The sequence below is a fragment of the Heloderma suspectum genome, chromosome 2 (assembly GCF_057233095.1).
Source record: "Heloderma suspectum isolate Gila_16-S chromosome 2, 16-S_ref, whole genome shotgun sequence".
NCBI classification, from domain to species: Eukaryota; Metazoa; Chordata; class Lepidosauria; order Squamata; family Helodermatidae; genus Heloderma; species Heloderma suspectum.
This window is the reverse complement of record NC_139459.1, coordinates 229,458,437-229,478,695: the sequence shown is the minus strand read 5'-3', so window position 1 is coordinate 229,478,695 and position 20,259 is coordinate 229,458,437. Positions and strand designations below refer to the sequence as shown.

General features: G+C 47.4%; 1 protein-coding gene across 1 annotated transcript in view; it reads left to right on the top strand.

Annotated features, from left to right (window-relative positions):
- Positions 1-1,091: 1,091 nt before the first annotated feature.
- Positions 1,092-20,259, top strand: part of USP43 (ubiquitin specific peptidase 43) — a 112,366-nt gene continuing 93,198 nt past the window's right edge. Inside the window, exons 1-2 of the mRNA XM_084838357.1 lie at positions 1,092-2,121; positions 20,007-20,147. Of these exons, the coding sequence (XP_084694483.1) occupies positions 1,546-2,121; positions 20,007-20,147 (717 nt within the window). The 5' untranslated portion in view covers positions 1,092-1,545. The remainder of the gene's footprint in view (positions 2,122-20,006; positions 20,148-20,259) is intronic.

Here is a 20,259-nt window from a genome sequence, read left to right as displayed (position 1 = left end):
TCCATGATGTCCAAACCCAGACACTATGGGTGAAACAAACCACAGTTAACCTAACAACTAACTGTAGGTACTGTGGGTTGTTCACTCCATGATTAACCCATAGTGTCTGGGTTCGGATGTCATGGAGTGACCTCCAATCAGGCCTATCGGAGGTTGCATATTCAAAACGGCAACAGCATGTGTCACAGTAAATCATGGATTAACTAACCCACAATTACGTGTGGACCCCAGTTTTCTGGGGGTCCAGATGTAATTGTCTTCTGCTCATCACCCTCTCATGCATTCCCACCAGTTCTTCCATCTTTTACTTTACTGCAGAAAATGGGGGGGGGGAGGAGGAATTGCTGCTCAGAAATCAGAAATGCCTTCTGATTGGTAGTGCTAGGAGCCCTCCATCTGGAAGCACCCTAATATTTGTACCTGGGAGGACATAGGGGAGGGGCTGCCAGTATGTTTTCTTCCCACATCAGCATCACCTTGGGAGCAACACTGGCACGGGCGCTAACAATATAGTTGCCTCCTCCGCCGGGTCCAAACCTTACTGGAGTCTTGCGAGACGGATCCAGTGGGACATGGCAATTCACGCCACTGCCGTACCCTCAGGCTGCAATCCTACGCACGCCTGCCTAGGACTAAGCCACCAAGTAAATGAGCATCGGATTGCGCTACACATGTGGGTCTGTGGTGGCATGCAAGGCTGCCTATCCTGTAGACCGCATGAAGCACGAACCTGAGGCTCGGGGCTAAGGCAGGGCAGGTTGCCGGGGAAAAGTTGGGCCTTTGCTGCTTTGCTTCTCCACCTTGAGAGCCGTGCCCACCGCCACCGCTGGCACACAGGCTAGAGCCCACGAGGGTGGCCGGGCTGGGCTCCTCAAGATTCCCGTGGATTCACAGCCGCGCACAAAGACACGCCGCGCCGCCGCCCCGCTCGACCCGGTGAGCTGGCACGGACGGCTCCGTACCTGAGCCAAGAAGGGAGAGGCTGGGGCCAGGCAGCTGACACAACGCGCGGAGCCGCCGCCGCCGCGCGCCGCCTTTGCCCGGCAACACCTGCCCGTGCCTGCCTGTCGCCCCCGCCTCCCTGCTCAGCCTGGTCAAGCCGATCCCGCTCCGCGCGCCTGCCAGGCTCCCGAGGATGCCACTTTTCGCCAGCAGCAGGAGCAGCAGCAGCAGCGGCGCCTCGCTCGCAGACACGCAGCCTGCCCCCTGCTGAAGCAGGCGAGCGCTCCCAACAGAGGGAGGCGCCCGGCGCCGCACCTCCGCGCTCGGCCCCCGGCGAGAGGGCTTCCCCGGCGCTCCCGATCCGGCGGGGAACTACGGAGGCGGGAACAGCAACGCGCCCTTTCTGGCGGCGGGCAGAGGGGGATGCCCGCCTGCCGCCTGCCATGAGCCTGGCCCGCTCCTCTCCGCCTCCCTGCCCTGCCCAGCCCAGCCGGCAGCCGCGGGGGGCGGGCGGAGCGCGCGGGGAGGCGCAGGGCGCAGGTAGCCAAGCGGGCGGCGGCGGCGGCAGTTGGCGGAGGAGCGGATCGCCGCAGCCTGGCCCCGATGGGCGAGCTCGAGGCGCGGGAAAAGCTCGGGCCCGGCGCGCAGAGCCCCCTGGGCAGGGCCCGCACCTGCGAGCACCGCCGCGCCGGGGCCGGGCGGCGGCGCAGAGCCGTGCGCGCCCTGAGCCGGCTGGCCCGGCGCCTCCTGCAAACTTTGCGGGGGGCGCGGCGGCGGCGGCGGGAAGGCGCCGAGGCGGAGGACGACGAAGGCGGCTTTAAGCGTCCGCCCGGGCCCGACCGCGGCCAAGCAGGCGGCGGCGGCGGCGGCGGCGCCCGCCTGTCGTTGGGCGCGCTGAGCCCAGCCCCGGCGGGCAGTTCCGGGGATCCGCGCCCGCTCACCCCCGGCGCGCAGGGGCTCAAGAACCACGGCAACACGTGCTTCCTGAACGCCGTGGTGCAGTGCCTGAGCCACACCGAGCTGCTCGCCGCCTTCCTCCTGCTGGCGCTGCCTGACCAGCAAGGGTCATCCGGGCCGGGATCCGGAACTGCCTCGGGAGAGGTCACGGCACACTTGGCGGCACTGGTTCGCGCCCTCTGGACCCTCGAGTACACGCCGCAGCTCTCCGCAGACTTCAAGGTAGGGGGCGGCGGGGGGACGAGCTGTCTTTAGTACGACTGGGTGGGGACTTCGTCACAGGCTCCCCCGTGGAGCTGTAGGTGCGGTGGGGGGGTTAGCAAAAAGGCTCCGGGTCAAACACCTGTATCCCTTCGAGCTAGCTGTAACCCTCCGAAAAAGCACTCCCGGTTTAACCCTGCCGTGAGATGCTCCGAATCGCAGACCAGTGCTCCGATCTCAAGTTAACGTAAAGTCTGCGAACTTAGCGACCGACGCTCGGTGTGCCCAGGCGTGAATCCTAAGTCTCAGGGTCGCTCTCCGTGGCCTGCGCGGTGGGCTCCTCGGCGCTCAGGGGCTCGCCTCCCTTACCCTCCCCTCGCTCGGCAGCCACCTGTTTAGTCGCACCGTGCCCTTTCGAGTAAAGAAACTTACCCGTCATTCCTGTGCAGGCCGGTTTGGCGGCGCAGCAAGGGCAGGTTAATTGCCAACGGTGACGGAGATGGGTACTGCTGACGAACAGCTGGGCACCTGGGGCACGCCAAAAAGTTTGAGGGCGAGAATAATATCAGATCGTTTTTGGAGGGGGGTGGGCGGGAAGATCCATGTCATTTGTGAGCTCGTCCAGCTCAGAGGCAAAATGTGGGTTCAGGCTGATTTGCTTCATATGCTGCGCAAGGAGAGTGGCTGCGTTGGTCACGTCCTTCCCCACGGTCAGAGTTCGGGTCAGAGTTCGGGGGAAATAGTGCTTTCAGTCTCTAGGAAGTGTTTTTAGATCTGAGGGGATGATAGAAAAATGGTGGCATGGTGGAGCCAAGGAGGTGAGAGATTCTAACGAGGGGCATCATGTTTGGCCCTGGGAGTGAGGTGCTTCGGCGTGGTAGTAACTCAGAAGCGTTGCATATCTGGGAAACCTGCTGAACTCTGCTGGGCTCCATTCGAACGGTGCTTTGAAGCTGAAATATTTATTATTGCTGTGCAACTCCCTCCCAGTCCCCCTTTTGCTAGTGTGAGGGTCGTGGAGCTGAACATGCCAGCAGGTGGGGAACAAAGATCAGAGAGGCACTGAGCTGGCTCACCTCCTTCCAGCCTCTCCCCTGCGGAGCACTGTGCCAGCCTTGTGCCAGCGGGGCAGGAGACGCTTCTCATTGCTGGGCACCTCAATTGCTGCTACTGGGGTGGAAGCACAGAGCTGTGCGAGCTGGTCTTCTCTCTGCCTTGCCCTGGCCGGTGTACTGAGGGCCCCAGCGAGGGCCGGGCCGTAGAGCAGCCCCGGGGACAGCTGGGCAGGATGCTCTGCGTCGGCTTCGGCTGTTTGCACTTGGGTGGGTTCGTGCTATGGAGAACGAGGAGGGAGGCAGAGGGAGCCAGGGAGGGAGACTCAGGCCAGAGCTGCTGCTGCTGCTGCCCCTTAGGAACATGAGCTGGGATGAAAGGGGGATTGTCAAGGCGACACACCCTTGCCCGCCACAGTGTGTGATCACCTGCGCATTTGCCCCGATCAGACTGGAAAGGATGTCCTTCGGAGTGTGGGCCGTGGGTGTTGCTCACAGGTGGGCCTCCATCCAGCTCCTAATAAAGCTACTGAGTAAGCGATGCCTGCACTGCCAGAGGGTTGTGCTTGGACTAGTGCTTTGAGCCAGTGGTTTGCCAGGGTGGCTTGTTTCAATTCCTGCTGCTTACTGGATGTGCACCGTAGAGGCTTGGGTAGCAATGGAGAAGGGCAGGCCTCTCCTCGAAGATGGGGGAGGGGAGGAGCTGGGATTGCAGTGCTGGAATGCCCTATTTGGGGGGCTTGAGGACTTTTTTTTGAGGGGTGAGGGATGCATTCCTTAGAAGAGTGGGCCTAGGAGAGCTAGGATTAGGAGGCCCTGTGAGCCGAAGGCTTCTCATTTCTGTTTGTCGTTTGAAGCGGTTGTCTGGTCACTCTCGTTGGCAGATTGGATTTCTTCGGAGGTGTGCCTTTTCTGTCTCTGATGTTCATATTTGGCTGCTGGCTGTCGGAGGCAGTTCGAAGCAAAACGTCTGAGCCATCCATGGCTTTGGCAAAATCTTGTGTCGCTAGTTCAGCTCTTTGACAGACCTGCTGATACTAGAATGGGCATGTGTGAGTGTGTATGGCTCTTTCTGTCATGACATGAAAGCAGCCACTGTCAAAGGGGAAATTGTTGGAGGTGGTTTTTTTGTTTTTTTAACCATGTAAGAAATCTGTATGCTAAGGAGGAACCCCAGGTGGATACTGGATTACAGGCAAAGCTGTAGAATCCTGCAGCTTGTCATTTTGTAGTTGTTTCTGGAAACACAGATTTCAGATTCTGCAGGGAATAAATCATCAAAGCAGAATATGAAGCAGCAATTAGTATCAATGCGCAACCTTAAAAATGGGGTGTGTGCTGGGGTACAAAACCAGGGGGTAGGTTCCGCACTACAGATATCACACTCCTGTCACCCGCAGACGTGTTTCAACACTGAGTATACACACTTCCTTCTAATGCTCATAAATTCAGTTAAAATGTCTGGTTTATATTAGATTCAAAGATCTGGGGTTTTGCAGCCTTTGGAAATTTATGGTAGGGAGAAGGGGTGGTGGTGGAAGGAGGATTTGAAGGGCAACACTTGTATAGGTGCTTGTGGAAAGAAGCTGGGCCCAAGGCACCTCATCGTTTGATAATTGCATGTGTGAATGAGCCACTGCAGATCTGTCACTACATAAACACTTCCACATCACTCAGTGTCACCATAGATGCAAGCTTTCAGTGGGGTCTGTTCACACACTCATCTGCTGGTCATCAAGTGCTGAGTAACTGAGCAACGTTACTGGATAGAGCGTGCAGTTTTGCCATTTTTTTTTCTCTAGCTGTGAGGGCTGGACAAATGCAATTCTTCTTCCTTTTGAAAGTGGAGACTCCCATGCTTTTGTTTATGCCAGAAGTAATGACCCGGTGCTTGCACAGGAGGAACCTTTCCTTTCCATACAACCCACACCTCCAAGCTTTAATTGTGCCCTCATAGGTGCCCTGACCACTGCACCCCACTCCCTCCCTCAGTGATCCTTATACAGATCCCCCCGCTGCAGCTACCAATGAGGAAAGAGTGGTCTGCATCAGAATCACTACTGTGTGTGCGTGCGCATGTGTGTATATGTAAGTGCGTGTGGTCCCTAACCCCAAGCCAGCATTACATGCGGCCTGCAGGCCTGAAAGGGTTGTGCACCTCTGTTTTCTGCCATCTGCATCTGTACAAGACAGCTGTATTCCATGCTGCCAAGTGTAACAGTGATCATGCAAATGTCTGTACTGTTTATTTATACTCCACTCTGAACTAGTTGGCTGTGTCATGCCATGGAGACTGTGAAGGGAGTGTTGAATTTTCTGCGGAAAGGTGTGGGTTTCCTGTTTGTCAACATGGTCGACAAATTACTTGTGCAATTACTTGGGGTGGAGCAAGCCCCACTGAATGCAGTGGGGCTGTCTTCTGAGTAAACACCCATAGGCTTGTGCTGCCATCGCTGGTTCATGCACACACACACTCACACCCCATCACAGTTTTAACATTGCAGAAATGAAAGTAATAAATAAGAACTTTCATATCACCCAGTGTCACCTCGCCTGCAGGTTTTCATTGGAATCAATCCACACAGACATTGGCCAGCCATTGAGTTGAGTAATCAAAATGATGCAAATGCATCATATGAGCCAACCCTATGCCCTGTTTGCTCTCAGCCTGGGCACTCACCAGCTTCTCATAGATGTTTCCCTACTGCACAATGGACGTGGCTTCTTTATGGGATTTGGGAACTCAGCAGTGCAAAAGAGGGATTTCCCCAGGGACTGGGTGTAAAATGTGAATGTAAAATGTAGTCTCCTGTCATCCCACTCCCCATTTCTGAAATGAATGCAAAGCTGTCAGGTTTTCCCCACTGCTGCAATTTGGGTGCAGGGTGGGCAATTTCTCACACAAGTAACAAGCATTTGGAATACATTTTGGGGGGTGAGTTTGGGGAATTAAGATCTCCTGTGGCTCTCTATCTCCAAAAGCTGAAAGAAAGTAATGTGTTCAGCCTTAGTCCATGTTTCATGGTTTTAGCTGCTGGGTGAGAGGGCCCTTTGGTGCTCACACACACCCTGTTTGTGATGTTGAGCAGTGATGTGTGTGGCGGGCTGTGTTTCTAGGAAACAGCACGGCAAAGGACTCCGGGAAGGAGACCGTGCAGGGAGAATAAGAGTCCTGTTGAGAAAATCTCTCTCGCCTCGGTGCCATCACAGACAATTTCACATTCCTATGGAACATAATCTGCCCTTTTCCAGTTCAGTTTTAGTCTCTCTCACACCCTTCTGTATTACAAAGAGTTTGTGAGTGAAGCAGCCGTATTGAGTCACACACACAAGCCCCCTGTTGTCTGGTCACTTGGGAACTGATTGCTGTAGGGTGCCTGTTTGGTAACCTTACCCTGGGAAGATTTTTTTAATTATTCAGCCCTTATTTTGCTCGTGATGGGCAGGTGGAGAGGAGACTGCTGCTTAAAGGAAGAGGGAGTAGCCTTGGCTGCTTACCTACTGGGTCCAGCATGGACTGCACTGGGTTGCTCCTGCAACTGCCCTTTTAAACCCTAAAGTGCAGAATTGGGTCTGAAGCCCTCTTTGGTATCCAGTGCTCTTGCTTTGCAGCAGCATTTTAAAAGTCAGGCTATTTGAAAAATAGGAAGGGAAACTTTATCTTTCATCTTTGCCACTCTGGAGCTATTTTAGCCAGTCCCCTTAGGCCTTTCTGCACTCTCAAAGTAAATGTCCTCCCAACTGCAATTTATACTTTGTTTGATATTCCTGCCAGCCCCGGTCCAATTGTGCACCTCACTGTGCTACCCCAGTACTGGAGAGTTCATCTATTAACAGTTAAAAAAAAAAAAAAGTTTGAAGAGCAGTCAGGATAGCCCCATCCTGTGTGTACTCTGCAGTTGTAGGAATTAAAGGTAAACATCCTTCCTGGCTGTGCACTCTCCCATTGTCAACAGCTAGCTCCGAGAGCAAAACTGGCCCTCCAGCATCACCAGAGTGAAGGCTGTGGAATCAGCCAGTAGGGAGCCTGCCTGGACTTCCCTGGATGTGTGTTAATTGTTGTAGCTTCCAGTTAGAACAAAATGCAGAATGGTCAGTAAGCAACAGTTAGAGCTGAAGGGGCAGGCTGGATGCAAGACAGTAAGCAGCCGTAACAAAACCCTGATGGAGGATGCTTGTACATGATGTGGCAGGGACAGGTGGGAAGAAAAGGAGAGAGAAGAAGGGAGGTGGTACTTAACCCTTTCATAGCCCACCATTTTTCAGCTGCACCTTTGCAAACACACCATGGATACCCTGTGGTGGTGGAGGGGGAGAGTAGGGATTTTTTAAGGGTGGAACGTTGCAGTGACAACCCAGTGGTCTGTGGAAGGATTGAGCACCTCTTGCTGCCCCACTGCTTCTCTATGCAAAAATGCCCTCTCCCCAAGCTGCTTTTCATTGAATCATAGAGTTGGAAGGGACCGTGGAGGCTGTCCAGTCCAACCCACTGCTCAACGCAGGATCTGCCATGTAGCATCCCTGACAGGTGGCTGTCTAGACTCTGCTTAAATACCTCCAGTGAAGGAGAACCCACCTCCTTCCGAGGCATTCTGTTCCAGTGTCCAAGAGCTCTTACCATTAGGATGTTTCTCCTAGTACTTAGCCCAATCTGCTTTCCAGCAATTTCCACCTATTGGTTCTAGTTCTGCCCTTTGGAGAGATCAACTCTGCTCCATCTTCCACACGATAACCTTCCAGAGATATTTGAAGACCACCATCATGTCTCTTCTTAGCCTTCTCTTCTCCAGGCTGAACATACCCAGCTCTTTCAACCGTTCCTCGTAGTACTTGATTTGCGGACCCTCACCATCCTGGTTCCCTTCTCTGGATGCACTCCAGTTTGTTAATGTCCTCAAAATATGGCACCCCAAACTGGACACAGTACTCCAAATGCAGCCTGACCACATTTTGAGTGTAATTATATTTGGATTAAAGCCCTATTCTAGTGTTTGTCTCCATGCAATATTGCACAATGGCATGGAGAGAGACAGCAGGGCCATGCATACTCGCCCCCTGTTAAAAAGGCACTTAGCAGAGATTTTAAAAAAGGCAGAACTAGAGATGTGAAGGCCCAGAAGAAAACCGGAAAAATTCAGAAAAAAGGGTTTTTTTCCATTTTTCCCTAGGACTGTTTTTGTTTTTTTCCCAACAAATTGGAAAAATTGAACAGCTTTGGGTTATGAAATATTTTCTTTTAGAATTTAAGACAAATTATTTATATATTGTTACTCAGCCTTTACTCCCTGCAAAATTATTTCTTTTCTAAAAACTATGTAATAAGAACAATTTTATAGAAAGACTAGAGATGTAAAATGCCTGGAAATAATGAAGCCATGGGGGAAAATATTTATTTAATTCTCTCTGTAAGATTCCCAGCATAATTATTTCTTTCATTCCTCATTAAAATTATTCATCTACAGTATATTTTACTGATAGACACTTATGCTCAGTTTCCCAGCATGTGAGTAGAGTCACCATTGTGCATTCTTGACAGTAAATGTGCATTCTTCACAGTTTGGGTTTTGTTCTATAGAGTCCTGTGTTTCTGATGCTGTAACAGTCATTTAATGTAGTTCTAATCTATTCAGACAATAATTACAAATTTACTGAGTTTACTTTTAAAAGTTTTAAAATATAATGATCATTTTATGAGCAAACTAAGTTATACATAAAATAACTTTAGGAATAGAAATGCTGCTTTATATTCCTAAAGCAGCCCTCCCCAACCTGGTGCCCAGTATTCTCGACCATTGGCCATGCTGCCTGAGGCTGATGGGAGCTCAAAATATCTGGTGGTCGCCAGGTTGGGGAAGGCTGTCTTAAAGCAACAAAGTGACTTTAGATCTGTAAAAAGTGCTAAAAAATAAGTATTGCTTATTTTTCAGTTTTTCCCAAAATTTCAATTTCCCCCACAAAAAGCCGGGAGAAAACCCCCTTTTCCCCCATGACCTCAAAATTTCCAGAAATTTTACATCTCTAGATAGAACAGAATGAGCGTTTACCAGTCTGACATCCACAGAAGGCTAAAAAAGAGACAGACCACACTCTTTTTTAGTGAAGAAAAGTAAACATGGTTTACTCACAGTTTCTTACATACAAAGATGATGGTACAGCATATAGTTTCAGGCAGAGTTTGTTCAGTCCATTTCTTTGTGTTTTATAACACCAGCAGAGGAGAGGGAGGGGGAGAGAGCAAACCATGTATTTCCAGCAATGGAGGAAGGTCAGAACAGAGAGAGAGAGAGAGGAAGAGAGGAAGAAAGGAAGGAAGGAGAGGAACAGGAAACCACTGTAGGCTATAGAGATCCTAAGGCTAGCTATGCCCATGCATTAATTCACTAACTACAACATTGCCCCCTTCTTGTAACTTACAGCTGAGGTTGCAATATTCCCAACAGGGGGAAGATGTGATGGGGGTGGAAGGGTGGGAAGCTGGTTGTCCTTATGAGCTAAAACTTGGAGCTCATAGGGTTCTAGCTCATAGGGAAACCTACACGCATTCTCCAGGCTTTCCCCCTTCAGACCTTCTCCACATACATGGACAGCATTGGAGAAGGGACCAGCATGGGGCAGGAAATGGTTGGGGGATAAGAATGTATGCCCTGCTGTCTCTCTCCATGTGATCTCAATCACTTGGAGAGAAATGCCTGAATAGGGCTTATTGGGTAGACTCCAACATAAGTCCTACTTAGAGTAGACCCATTAACATGAATAGGATTTCAGTTAGTCATGACTAAGTTAAGTTTCATTAATTTCAATGGGTCTGCTCTAAGTAGGACTTACGTTGGATCTTCCTCAATAATTCCTGTGATCTGGACAATATGCTTCTGTTAATGTAGCTTAAGATTGCATTAGCTTTTTTAGTATCTTCATCACACTGCTGGCTTATTGCTTGTAGTCCACTAAGACAAAACCTAACTATCAGGGTTTTGTCTCATGTGTTTCCATGCTACTTATACTTTTTTGTTTCTTTATTTAATACATGTTTAGCCTGCCTTTCCACATTGTCCAAGGCAGCATGAAGAATGTATAAAAACTGTCCATAAAAGCAATAAACAATAATACATACCCTACCACAATAAGACCAAAGCAATGCAAGCATTAAAAGCTAGCAACAGAACTTGATCAGGAAAGACATGGGAAAATAAGCAGGGTTTTTTGTTTTTTTTTTACCTTTGTTCCTAAAAGAAAACTGAGAAGGTGCCAGGTGCCCCTCTGTATTCAAGACAGTGCCTTTTCAGTTGTGGTGTCCCAATTGAAGAACACCACAACTGAAAAGGCCCTGTCTTGAATAGCTGCTTTCCTAATTGGTGGGGGCACCTGGGGCAGGTCTTCTACTGACAACTGTGGCAAATGGTCAGGTTCCTTTGGGATAAGACAGTCCTTGAGGTAATTTGTAGTTGGCTCCTGAGGTCCAGAAAGTAGTCAGGGCCAGAAGGGTCCAGCTGAAGGACTTACGTAAGAACATAGGAAGCTGCCTTATACTGAGTGAGATCATTGGTCCATCTAGGCCAGTATTGTTGACACTGACTGGCAGCAGCTCTCCAGGGTTTCAGGCAGGATTCTTTCCTAGCCCTACTTGAGGATGCCAGGGATTGAACCTGGGACCTGCTGCATGCAAAGCAGGTGGTCTACCACTGAGCCAGACATGATCCTCATAGGCTGGTCAAAATTGAAAAATTGAGCCCAGCATCACAGGAGTCTTTCCCTGGAGTTCTGAAGTGCCAGTTCCCCATCATCCCATGATCCATTTCCACATTTGAATCATGATTGCCTATGGGAAGCTGTATTTTCATTCTGTGGAATTGTGATGCAAGGGGCATGCAAATAATTAGTTACGCCAAGAGCTGCGTACATGATCTTCTCCCTACGAGTGCCTGGAGCCATTCTTCTTCCTTCAGTGGCTCCTATGAATGGCTGACAAATCTTGTCTGACCTATTCTGAGTGTCCTGTGCTGAAAATAGTTCACATTGTCCTAGCATAGTAGTAGAGCCAATCAGACAGGATTGGATGAATGGATGGCTCTTCCTTGTTCAATCCAGATGCCTGCCGATTTGGTCTGCTCTGAGATTGTTTGGCTCATGTTTATTTATTGCCCATGTTTCTGCTGTGCCCATGCCAATAATATCACATTTTCCATCGTGCTGCTACCACCACTGCCACTGACCTTCTTTTTCATTCTTCTGAGAAATCCTTGAGCAGCAGTAAATGAAGGGGGTGGGGAGAGAAATAACCTCCACAGGAGAGATTCAGATTCCAGTCTTGAAGGGACAAAGGAAACAGATCTTTTCAACTCAATCCAGAAACTGGTTAATCGGGAGTACCTGAATTTGAGGCAGTTTACTCCCATGCATGAAAATGACTTTTGTTGTTGTTCAGTCGTTCTTTAAATCCATATTCTCTAGCTTAAGTCACTGGAATATACGAATAGCTTAAGTAACTCTTTAATATAAATTTGTTGATTAATTAAATTTATGTCCCACCTTTCCACCAAAATGGTGCTCAAGGTGGCTATCAATAATTACATACAGATTAAAAATGGAATCTCAATTAAAACATAACTTCAAAACAAATCAATTAAAAACACAACTAAAAATAAATAAATAAACACACCCAACCTTTTAAAACTCACTTCCGCAACAAACCAGCTTACATGCCAAAGGTTTGACTGAACAAAAGCATGTTTGCCTGCTGACGGAAGGGATCTTAAGATGGCCTCCCTCAGCAGGGAGTTCCAGAGCTTGGAAGCGACCACTGAGAAGTCCCTCTCTAGCATCCCACCACAGGTGCCTCTGATGGTGGTGGGACTGCGAGAAGGGCCTCCCCTGAAATTCTTAAAACCTGGGCAAGCTTGTATGGGAGAATGCTGTCATTCAAATAGCCATAGATCATTCAGCTTTTGTTCATGGGTTGGGGATACAGTACGTACTGTTCTGTATATTTCATTTTTGAGTTTTCTTGACCCAAGCATGGCTATTCTTTTTGTGTGGTCCTATCTGATAGAGCCCAAAGTTAAGCTGTCAGCCAGCCAAAATCAGCTATCTGTATGTGTTTTCCATAGATTCCACATTCTTTCAGTTCTTCTGTTATGCAGATATTATTTCCATATACTGGATTCCTACAAGGCAAGTCCCACAGTGATGCATTTATAAGCCTTTCACCAACTTGAAATATAGCCCAAATGCTTGTGACATGATTGAAATCAACCTGACTCCTGACTTCCACACCTAAAATCAGGGGCCCGTCTACAGGGGAGGTTTTCTCCGATGCTGCTGTGGCTTAAAGTTGTTAGGGACATATGGTGTCGTGGCCAATCTGCAGCCAACCAGCTGCATCCCTCTTGAAAATCCACATTTTCTGAAAGTCCTTTTACTCCGTATTTTTTACTTAAAGTGGCTCCCAGGCAGTTCCTCTGCAGTATGCCATGTCCTTCTTTATTAAATCCTGGGTGTGCCTGTGTGACATGGCTGTGACCTGGCAGTTAGGTGGTCAAGGGGTGGAGTGGCTCCTCTCCACCATTCCCTGTTTTTCGCCATTTGCAGTAGGGCTGCTGTCATTGTAAGTAGCCTCCTTGTCCCACTCATAATATCAGTAGCCCTGTTTCATTCGCAATAGAGGATCAGCCAGTTTATATGTAGTGCACAATAAAGAATATGCAGAGGAGGGTGGAGAAAGGGCAGCCAGCTGCTCTTTCGCAGTGGCGATACACCTGCAACTTCACAGTTACGCGATGCACCTACAACTAAGGAAAACACAGATGGGAAGGAGAAAGGGCGGCCAGCAAGGGAGCATGGACAGGGCTGGGAACAACCCTCCCCAGTCATAGAATCGTGCTGGGTCACCCTTTCAGAGTAATGCAGCAGTTTGCTTTTTCCATTCACAGATAGCAGGCTCTGATTCATTTATGTCTCACCTTCAGAATAGTCTTCTGTGTGTGTGATTCTCCTGCATGTTTGTGGGGAGGAGGAGGAGGAGGCTTAGTTCCAGTCGGGGAAGTGGAGGCAGCAGCAGCATTAGCCACCACTGCTGACTCCAGAGCACTAGAAGAGGAAGGCAAGTCCAGCCCTTTCCCTCAGTGCAGGACCTAGGTGTCTCCTGTCTGCTCACCCACCAGTCTGTCCCTGGGCTTCAGTACTGCTGGATCACAGTTGAAACTACTCTCTCATTTGCTGAGCACTGTCTATGGGGTTGACGACGTTTACTTCTACTAGCGGGACTCCAGCCATTCAGCCGCGAAGTCAGGCGGATTAAAGTGCAGTTTGCCCTGTGAAAGGCAGGTTTCAAGGTTGTGTTTACTCCACATTTTTTGCTTTGTGTGCTCCTGACGGACCAAAGCCCATTTCATGAAAATCCACATTAAACATAAAGTGCTTCTCATTCGTTGCCATGTAGATCTGGCCCAGATGCTTTTCTCTTTGATGGGACCTTGGATAATGAGACAAATGGAAGTTCCTTCCTGCTTATCAGTGTCTTCTTCAGTTCTTAATTTCTAGTCTACAGAGAAAGTTAAAGTTGCAAGGCCTGCTAGGCAAGGAGCACGGTCTTGATCCATTACATCTGCCCATACCCCTTCCTAGGGGGTTCCGAGAATCAGTGATAAAAACTCTTTTGTTTTGTTGGTTGGATGCTTTTTTGAGAGGGAGCTTTTCTACATGAGGCATTTATTGTGTACTCATGAATCCTTATGGTTGTCTAGGAGTTCTTTAAACGATGTCATGAGTTCCACTTCTTTTCTTTAAGAGCACTTTCCCGGGTTTTTTTTTTAGAATAGAGAAAATGGAGTATTATTTCTGAAAGTGAAGAAAAAGGTATTTTCATATATATATATACACACACACACACACACACAAACACACACACACACACAGAGTAAAATTTCAACAAAACACTTGTGTAATTGTGATATTCCACTATAGCACAGTGCCACCTATGGCTTTTCTAATGAGGCATTTATCGTGTGTTCATCATTCCGTACTTGTAGTTCTTTATGGGTTCTTTAGATAACGTTGTGACCCTCCAGTTTCACTTCTGTGTCTAACCAGCACTTTTGGCAAGTTTTTTTAGAGCAGGGGAAATGTGGCATTTAATTGTGAAAGCAAAAGGAAACACAATTTCCTCTGGTGTGTTTGTGCTATTCTGCTATTCTACAGTGCCACCTAAAGGTTATATAGTGGAAAAGCAGGAAAGGAAACACTCCTTGTGTAGAGCTTGGATCCCAGTTCTGAGATGAAACCAAAAGTAGATAGAGCGTTTAGCAGCATCCTGTAGAAAAGCTCAGAGAGATCTCAGAAAAAGTTGTGTCTTCTCTACAACAGAATGCAAGCAAGTTGGCAAATGGTGGTTATAAAAGTTTTCCCCAGGGCTGAGAAACAATTTTGCTTTTTCCTCTTCTTTCAACTCAGATTAAAATATTTCAGCAGCTCACCTCTTGGTTGTACCCACACTGAATCAGCAACTGGCTTTCATCAGCCCCATTTCCGAACTGCCCCTCCAGAGAACTGGAAATCCAGACACCTGTTTCAACGAGGAGGAATTAAGCAAGTGAAGATTGCCCCATAATTTTATTTCCATGCCAGAAAAAAAAATTCCCTTGTTTAATTTCTGCATACCTGGTAGAGGCGCAGGGGCAGTAGGAGAAAAGTTAGCAACCCCGAGTTAAAAAGAAAAGACCCAGTCTTCTGGATAATTTGTTTTTAAAGACAGGAAATGGTATTTTACAAACTGTGAAACTCTTGGGAGCACCAGCAATTTTTCATACATATAATTTTGATAGGATCCCCCCCTCCTGCCCTGCCATTAAACATTTATTTGAACAGATACCGTTGCATATAGTGCAAAGCAGAGTAACTAACCCATCTTATGGGTTGCACACTGTAGCGATTTCAGGTGCCCACTGTTTTGTGATACATGTAGTCACCCAGAGAGATTGCTGAGGGTGATGTTTTATTATAGTAATATTGCCAAGCAAGTCCGTATTTAATTTCTGTTTAATAGGATGGTTATTATGCAGCCATAAGGCTTTAGTGATAAGCTACCTGCTGAGGTTTCACTACATGTTACAGGTAAGTATCTTGAGGGCAGATCCGTTAACACTTGGTATGCTATGTAGATCAGTTAATAATCAAGTGCTTGCTAATGTTTAATTGCTCCTAGTATCAAAAGCACATGGGCATGAGGCTTTGCTGGAGGAGGAAAGAAATGGGTTTCAATTGCTTCTGCTGTCCTCTCTGACAACACTGTGCTGCCCAGGCTTAGGGGATCCTGGTGTGATGCACAACGGTAGATTGGTTTGATCTCCAAGGAGGTTAAGCCAAGACCAGAACTGAGGGGCAAACTGAAATGCACTGGAGCCAAGAAGACCATTGTTTCCCAGGCAAAGTCCCAGCTGAAACAGGAAGCCACTTAGCTCTTCGCACCTAAGAGGGCCCAGTGGCCAGCCTGGTTGGACAGTGCCAGACAAGAGCCTGAGAACACCTCATTGCTCAGGGAGATGCTCCAAACGGCAGTTCCGGTGGCTCACTGCATGTGCAATTATGCACGGAGCTGAAGCTGTGTCCTGTTCTTAGTCCAGTCTATTTCAGTGGAGCTCTTATGGTACTCTGTGTTGGCAGTCTTGTATCTAGTACCGCCGTGTACACCTGCAACCCAACACATCTGGCACGATGCTGCTTGCTTGGCATGCATTCTCTTTGTGCATGCTTTTGCTGCATATTTCCAGGCTCTTAGCATTCCTATCTTGGCATTCTGAATGTCACACTTAAACAAGCATAGCAGTATTTAGGGAACAGCTTTGCTCTTGAAATAGAGCAAGTGGGAGAGGTTAGTGTGGAAGGGTAGAGTGTAGGGGAGTATACCTTTGGAGTGCAGGAGATGAATGGAATGGAATGGAAGGAATGGAAGTGCCTTGGATTAAATAGGGAGGATGGAAAAAAGGCGGCATAACTCTGAGTACTAGATGCTGGGAACAAAGATGGACTGGTCATCTATTTCATACCATGCTTCTGTGTGGCCAGAGATATCTGGATGAATGTTATTGAAGATAGACTGTGGGACTAGGTGTAGCTTTCTCTGATTCAGCAACACTTTCTTTACATCCTTAAAAATAAAAGGCAAGTCCTTCTGTGATGATGGCATCACAGTTGACTTGTAGATTTAGGCTGTCACAAATACATTATCAACATTCGCAAATCAGTGTTGGTGATAACACAAACATCCTGGCATTGGTAAGCTAATTAATCCATGTAGTGTGATAAAAAAAACAAGCAAACCGTTATCCTGATTCAAGCTGCAGGTGATAAAACTGAACTTCTGATTTCAACTTGCGGTGAAACCACTGTTTGGAGAATGGTTAAGCTTTAATGTAATTGCCACTCTGTATTTTCTGCATTTCATTTCCCTCTGACTTCATTGTTTACGCTCTCCTCCAACTATGTCTGTCTGGCTATCTATACATGCATACATATCTGCAACTTAGGATAACATTTCATGCATCTGATGACGTGGATGGTAATCCATGAAAGCTTATGCCATAATACATTCATTAGTCTTTTAAGGTGCCACAGTACTCTTTGTTGTTTTGCAGCAACAGATTAAAATAGGTACTCCTCTGGAAACAAATGCATTGTATGATTTAGAGTTAAGCTGCACACTGCTATGCCTAAGGTTCCCCTTCACAGTGGAAGAATGGTATCATGTCTTCATATCCAGTTTGGTAGAAGGGTAGTGATGGGTGAACTGATGGGGTAAGATTAGAAGAACCCACGCAGCTGCTAGCCAGCCAAGGCACAAAGACAGCTTTGTCCTGTGTAAGAGCAGCTTCGTTCCCAAACAGTGTACACAAAGCTGGTTGCAAATAGGGCTGCCGCCTTTTTTCCTGACAGAGCTCCTGTCCTTTAACAACTCCAGGGCAGGCAGACATTCAAAAAGTACTACCTTCCCACCACAGATATGGATATGGGGAAAGTTTTACCTGTTGAGTTTCTGCCCATCCCACAGCAGTTGAAGGCATAGGTGCCTGACCAGAAAAATGTACCTCTTGGATAAGACTGTAGAGGCCAGAGGCTTTCGGCAGGAGAAGGCTGTTCCAGATGAAAAGTTTTCAAGTTTGTGTCAAGCTGGGTGGATTGTGTGTGGAGCTGCAGCTAACTAGACTCCTCTTCATAGTGGGGCCTTCAAAACATCCTCTTTGGCAGAGCATGGCAAGAAGTGACTGGCTTTGCTTTGTGAGCGAAGTGGGTTTGTTTGCTGAAGCATGCGGAAGTGGAGCCTCTGGGAGAAAAGTGCAAAGTGGCCCTGACAGGCAAGGGGAGAAAGTCCCTGAACTCCTCCTGTCTTCCTCCTGGGTTCTTAATGGTGTCGTTTTAGTTGGCATGGCAACTGTTTGGCAACTCAGAGGCAGGCAGAGCCTGTGCTTGTCTCCTGCAGAGCGGCACCAGGGATCGATTTAGCATCTTCACCTATTGCAGCAGCGATAAACCCTGTCATCTTTTCCCCTGCTAGCCAAATTACTGGAGCCACAGTTGTGGCTCCAGTAGATAAGATAATCAGTAGAATAAGGGTTCCGTCATGTTAAATAAAAGCAAGGGTCAAGCTGCAGAAGGGCAGATCTCACAATTTAGGGACTGTGGAGGTCTGTGTTAAAAAAATCAGATAGGTGGTGTGAAGGATTCTGACTTTGGAAAGTGGAATGATGGTCTTTTGCATAAAATTGTGTAGGATAGCTTTTCCCAAATCTGGTGCTCTCCAGATATGTTGGACTTTCCCAGGTTGGAGGAAGGCTCGTCTAGTGTCATACATTGTGGTCTTCTAGGGCACCAGTGTTGTAGTTAGAAAAGTGGGATATAAATATAGTAAAATAAATAAATGTCAGACTAGGCCTGGGAGGACCCAGGTTCAAATCCCCGCTCAGCCACGAAGCTCACTGGGTGACCTTCGGCCCATCACTAGCTCTTGGCCTAACCTACTTCACTGGGCTGTTGTGAGGAGAAAATGGGGAGAAGGAACCATGTATACTGACTTGAGCTCTTTGGAGAATAGGTGGTGTACAGGTCTAATGCAATACGTGGTGTATAAACGTAATGCATAAATAATTTGATAGCTTCTGTTGTATCCCCCAAATTTAACCTTTTTGTTAAACAGCAGAACAGAAATCTGTGGTCTTGGATAAAAACCTCAAAAATGTGTGGGACTGTGTGGTAACATATAGAAACTCACAGTATTAAATGTAGAAAATATGTTTGATAGATATTTCATTTATCAGTTTGATTTGCCCTTGGGAGGGGAAGTTCCCATTTTTCCTTTATGTTAGTAACCTATTTTCTTAGCTTAAGAAGTAAGGAGGAAATCCCAGGCTGAACCAGATTCACAACTCTTCAAACTTGCTACACCTGAGAGACGCTACCTGCCCATCTGGCTCAACAAATTCTAATCCTTCTACAGTTTTTCCTCTGTTTGGTCAGGGAGAGGTTATTATAATAAGACCTTGTACCAGTTTCAAGTACTCCAGTTTGTGACTAGGTGTAATTGGGGGCTATCAAGCTACATATATATGGCAGTAGGTGGGGAAGGCTCTGAAGCTATGGAGGCATTTCCATGCTCGTCCTGTATGGCTCCTCCTTCCTGTTTCCCTTCCCTTATTCTTCCTTTATACCACATTCCATGGCCTTCCCTCCATTACCCCTGTCCTTGCTTAAAATACATTATTTTCTTTGAAAACTGCCATCTTACAGTCAGCTTAAGTTATGCAAATGTGTTCTGCATAATTCAGGCCTAGCGGTCATTAAGGTGGCCTGAGCTGCACTGCCGCAGATTGGGCCTCCCATGACAGAATGCTCCTCCATTTCAAACAATTCCCTCCACATAGGAAATGGGCATGGCGGGTGGGGGTGGGAAAGCATTCTGGCTTAGTTTCTGCTTGAGGTGCCATCCCTAACTTGCAGTCTGAGGTGGTACAGCGGAGACAGTTTCCATCTTGCTAAAAATTGGAACAGTTTCCCAGAAGATAGACATTTATTTATTTATTTGATTTATTAGCCGCCCATCTGGCCAGCTACCTGGCCACTCTAGGCAGTGTACAGTACTCATAACAAATTTACATAATCAACTGAACAACAACAACAAAAAATAACAAAACAACACTGCTCTAAACCCCCCCACCCCAAATGCCCGCCTCAACAGCCAGGTTTTTAAAGCCTGGCAGAAGTTCATCAAAGACTTCCTGCTTTATGAAAAGGACATAAAGATCTTGAGAAGAGTTGCCACTTTCCTAATGGCATTAGCTAAAGTTTGCACCAGATTTAATAAGGCAGATGAAGTAAATTGTGTTGGAGAAAATAGATTGTTTAAAATTTTAAATTCCAGGCTTGTATGTTTTATTTTTGGTTTGGTTTACAGTCGCTGCTGTAAAAAGTTGGAAATTAGTATCAGGGAATTTTTATCCTTAATTTTATTTTATTAGCTCTGAATTATTAGTCATTTTATTTAATCTATGGTCATTTGTCCATTTTTATTTTTGTAATATTCTGGATATTTTCTTTCTGATATAGTGATGACCTGGGTTTATAAACAATACAGTCGAATTGGTAAGAACTTTATTATAGGCCTTATTCTGATTGCTGCCCTTCTGCTGCCCTCAGCACAACATTTGTATCTTCTCGCTGCAACACAAGGACAATCCAGCTTGTCTCCAGCTTGGCTCAATTATGGGGAGGGAGCTTCAAGGTTTAGGAATGTCTTCTGCCCCCTGCTTGGGTAGGGCCTCTTTCCCATTCCACAAAAAAGGAATTAAGTCCTGCCACTTCTTTTCACTGCAGAATGTCGTCTCTAAGTATGGTGCGCAGTTCCGTGGAAACTCACAACACGATGCCCTGGAGTTCCTACTGTGGCTGCTGGACCACATGCACGAAGACCTGTGCTCTGTGTCTCTTAATCAAAAAGTGAAGGTGTCTGGAAAGGTCAGTATTCTGGCAGGGAAGACTCTGGTTTTACCCTGAAAGCTCTCTAACTTTCTGTTGATGAATGTAAAATCACAAGTGAGATGTACACCAAATGGTAGGAATGTGTATG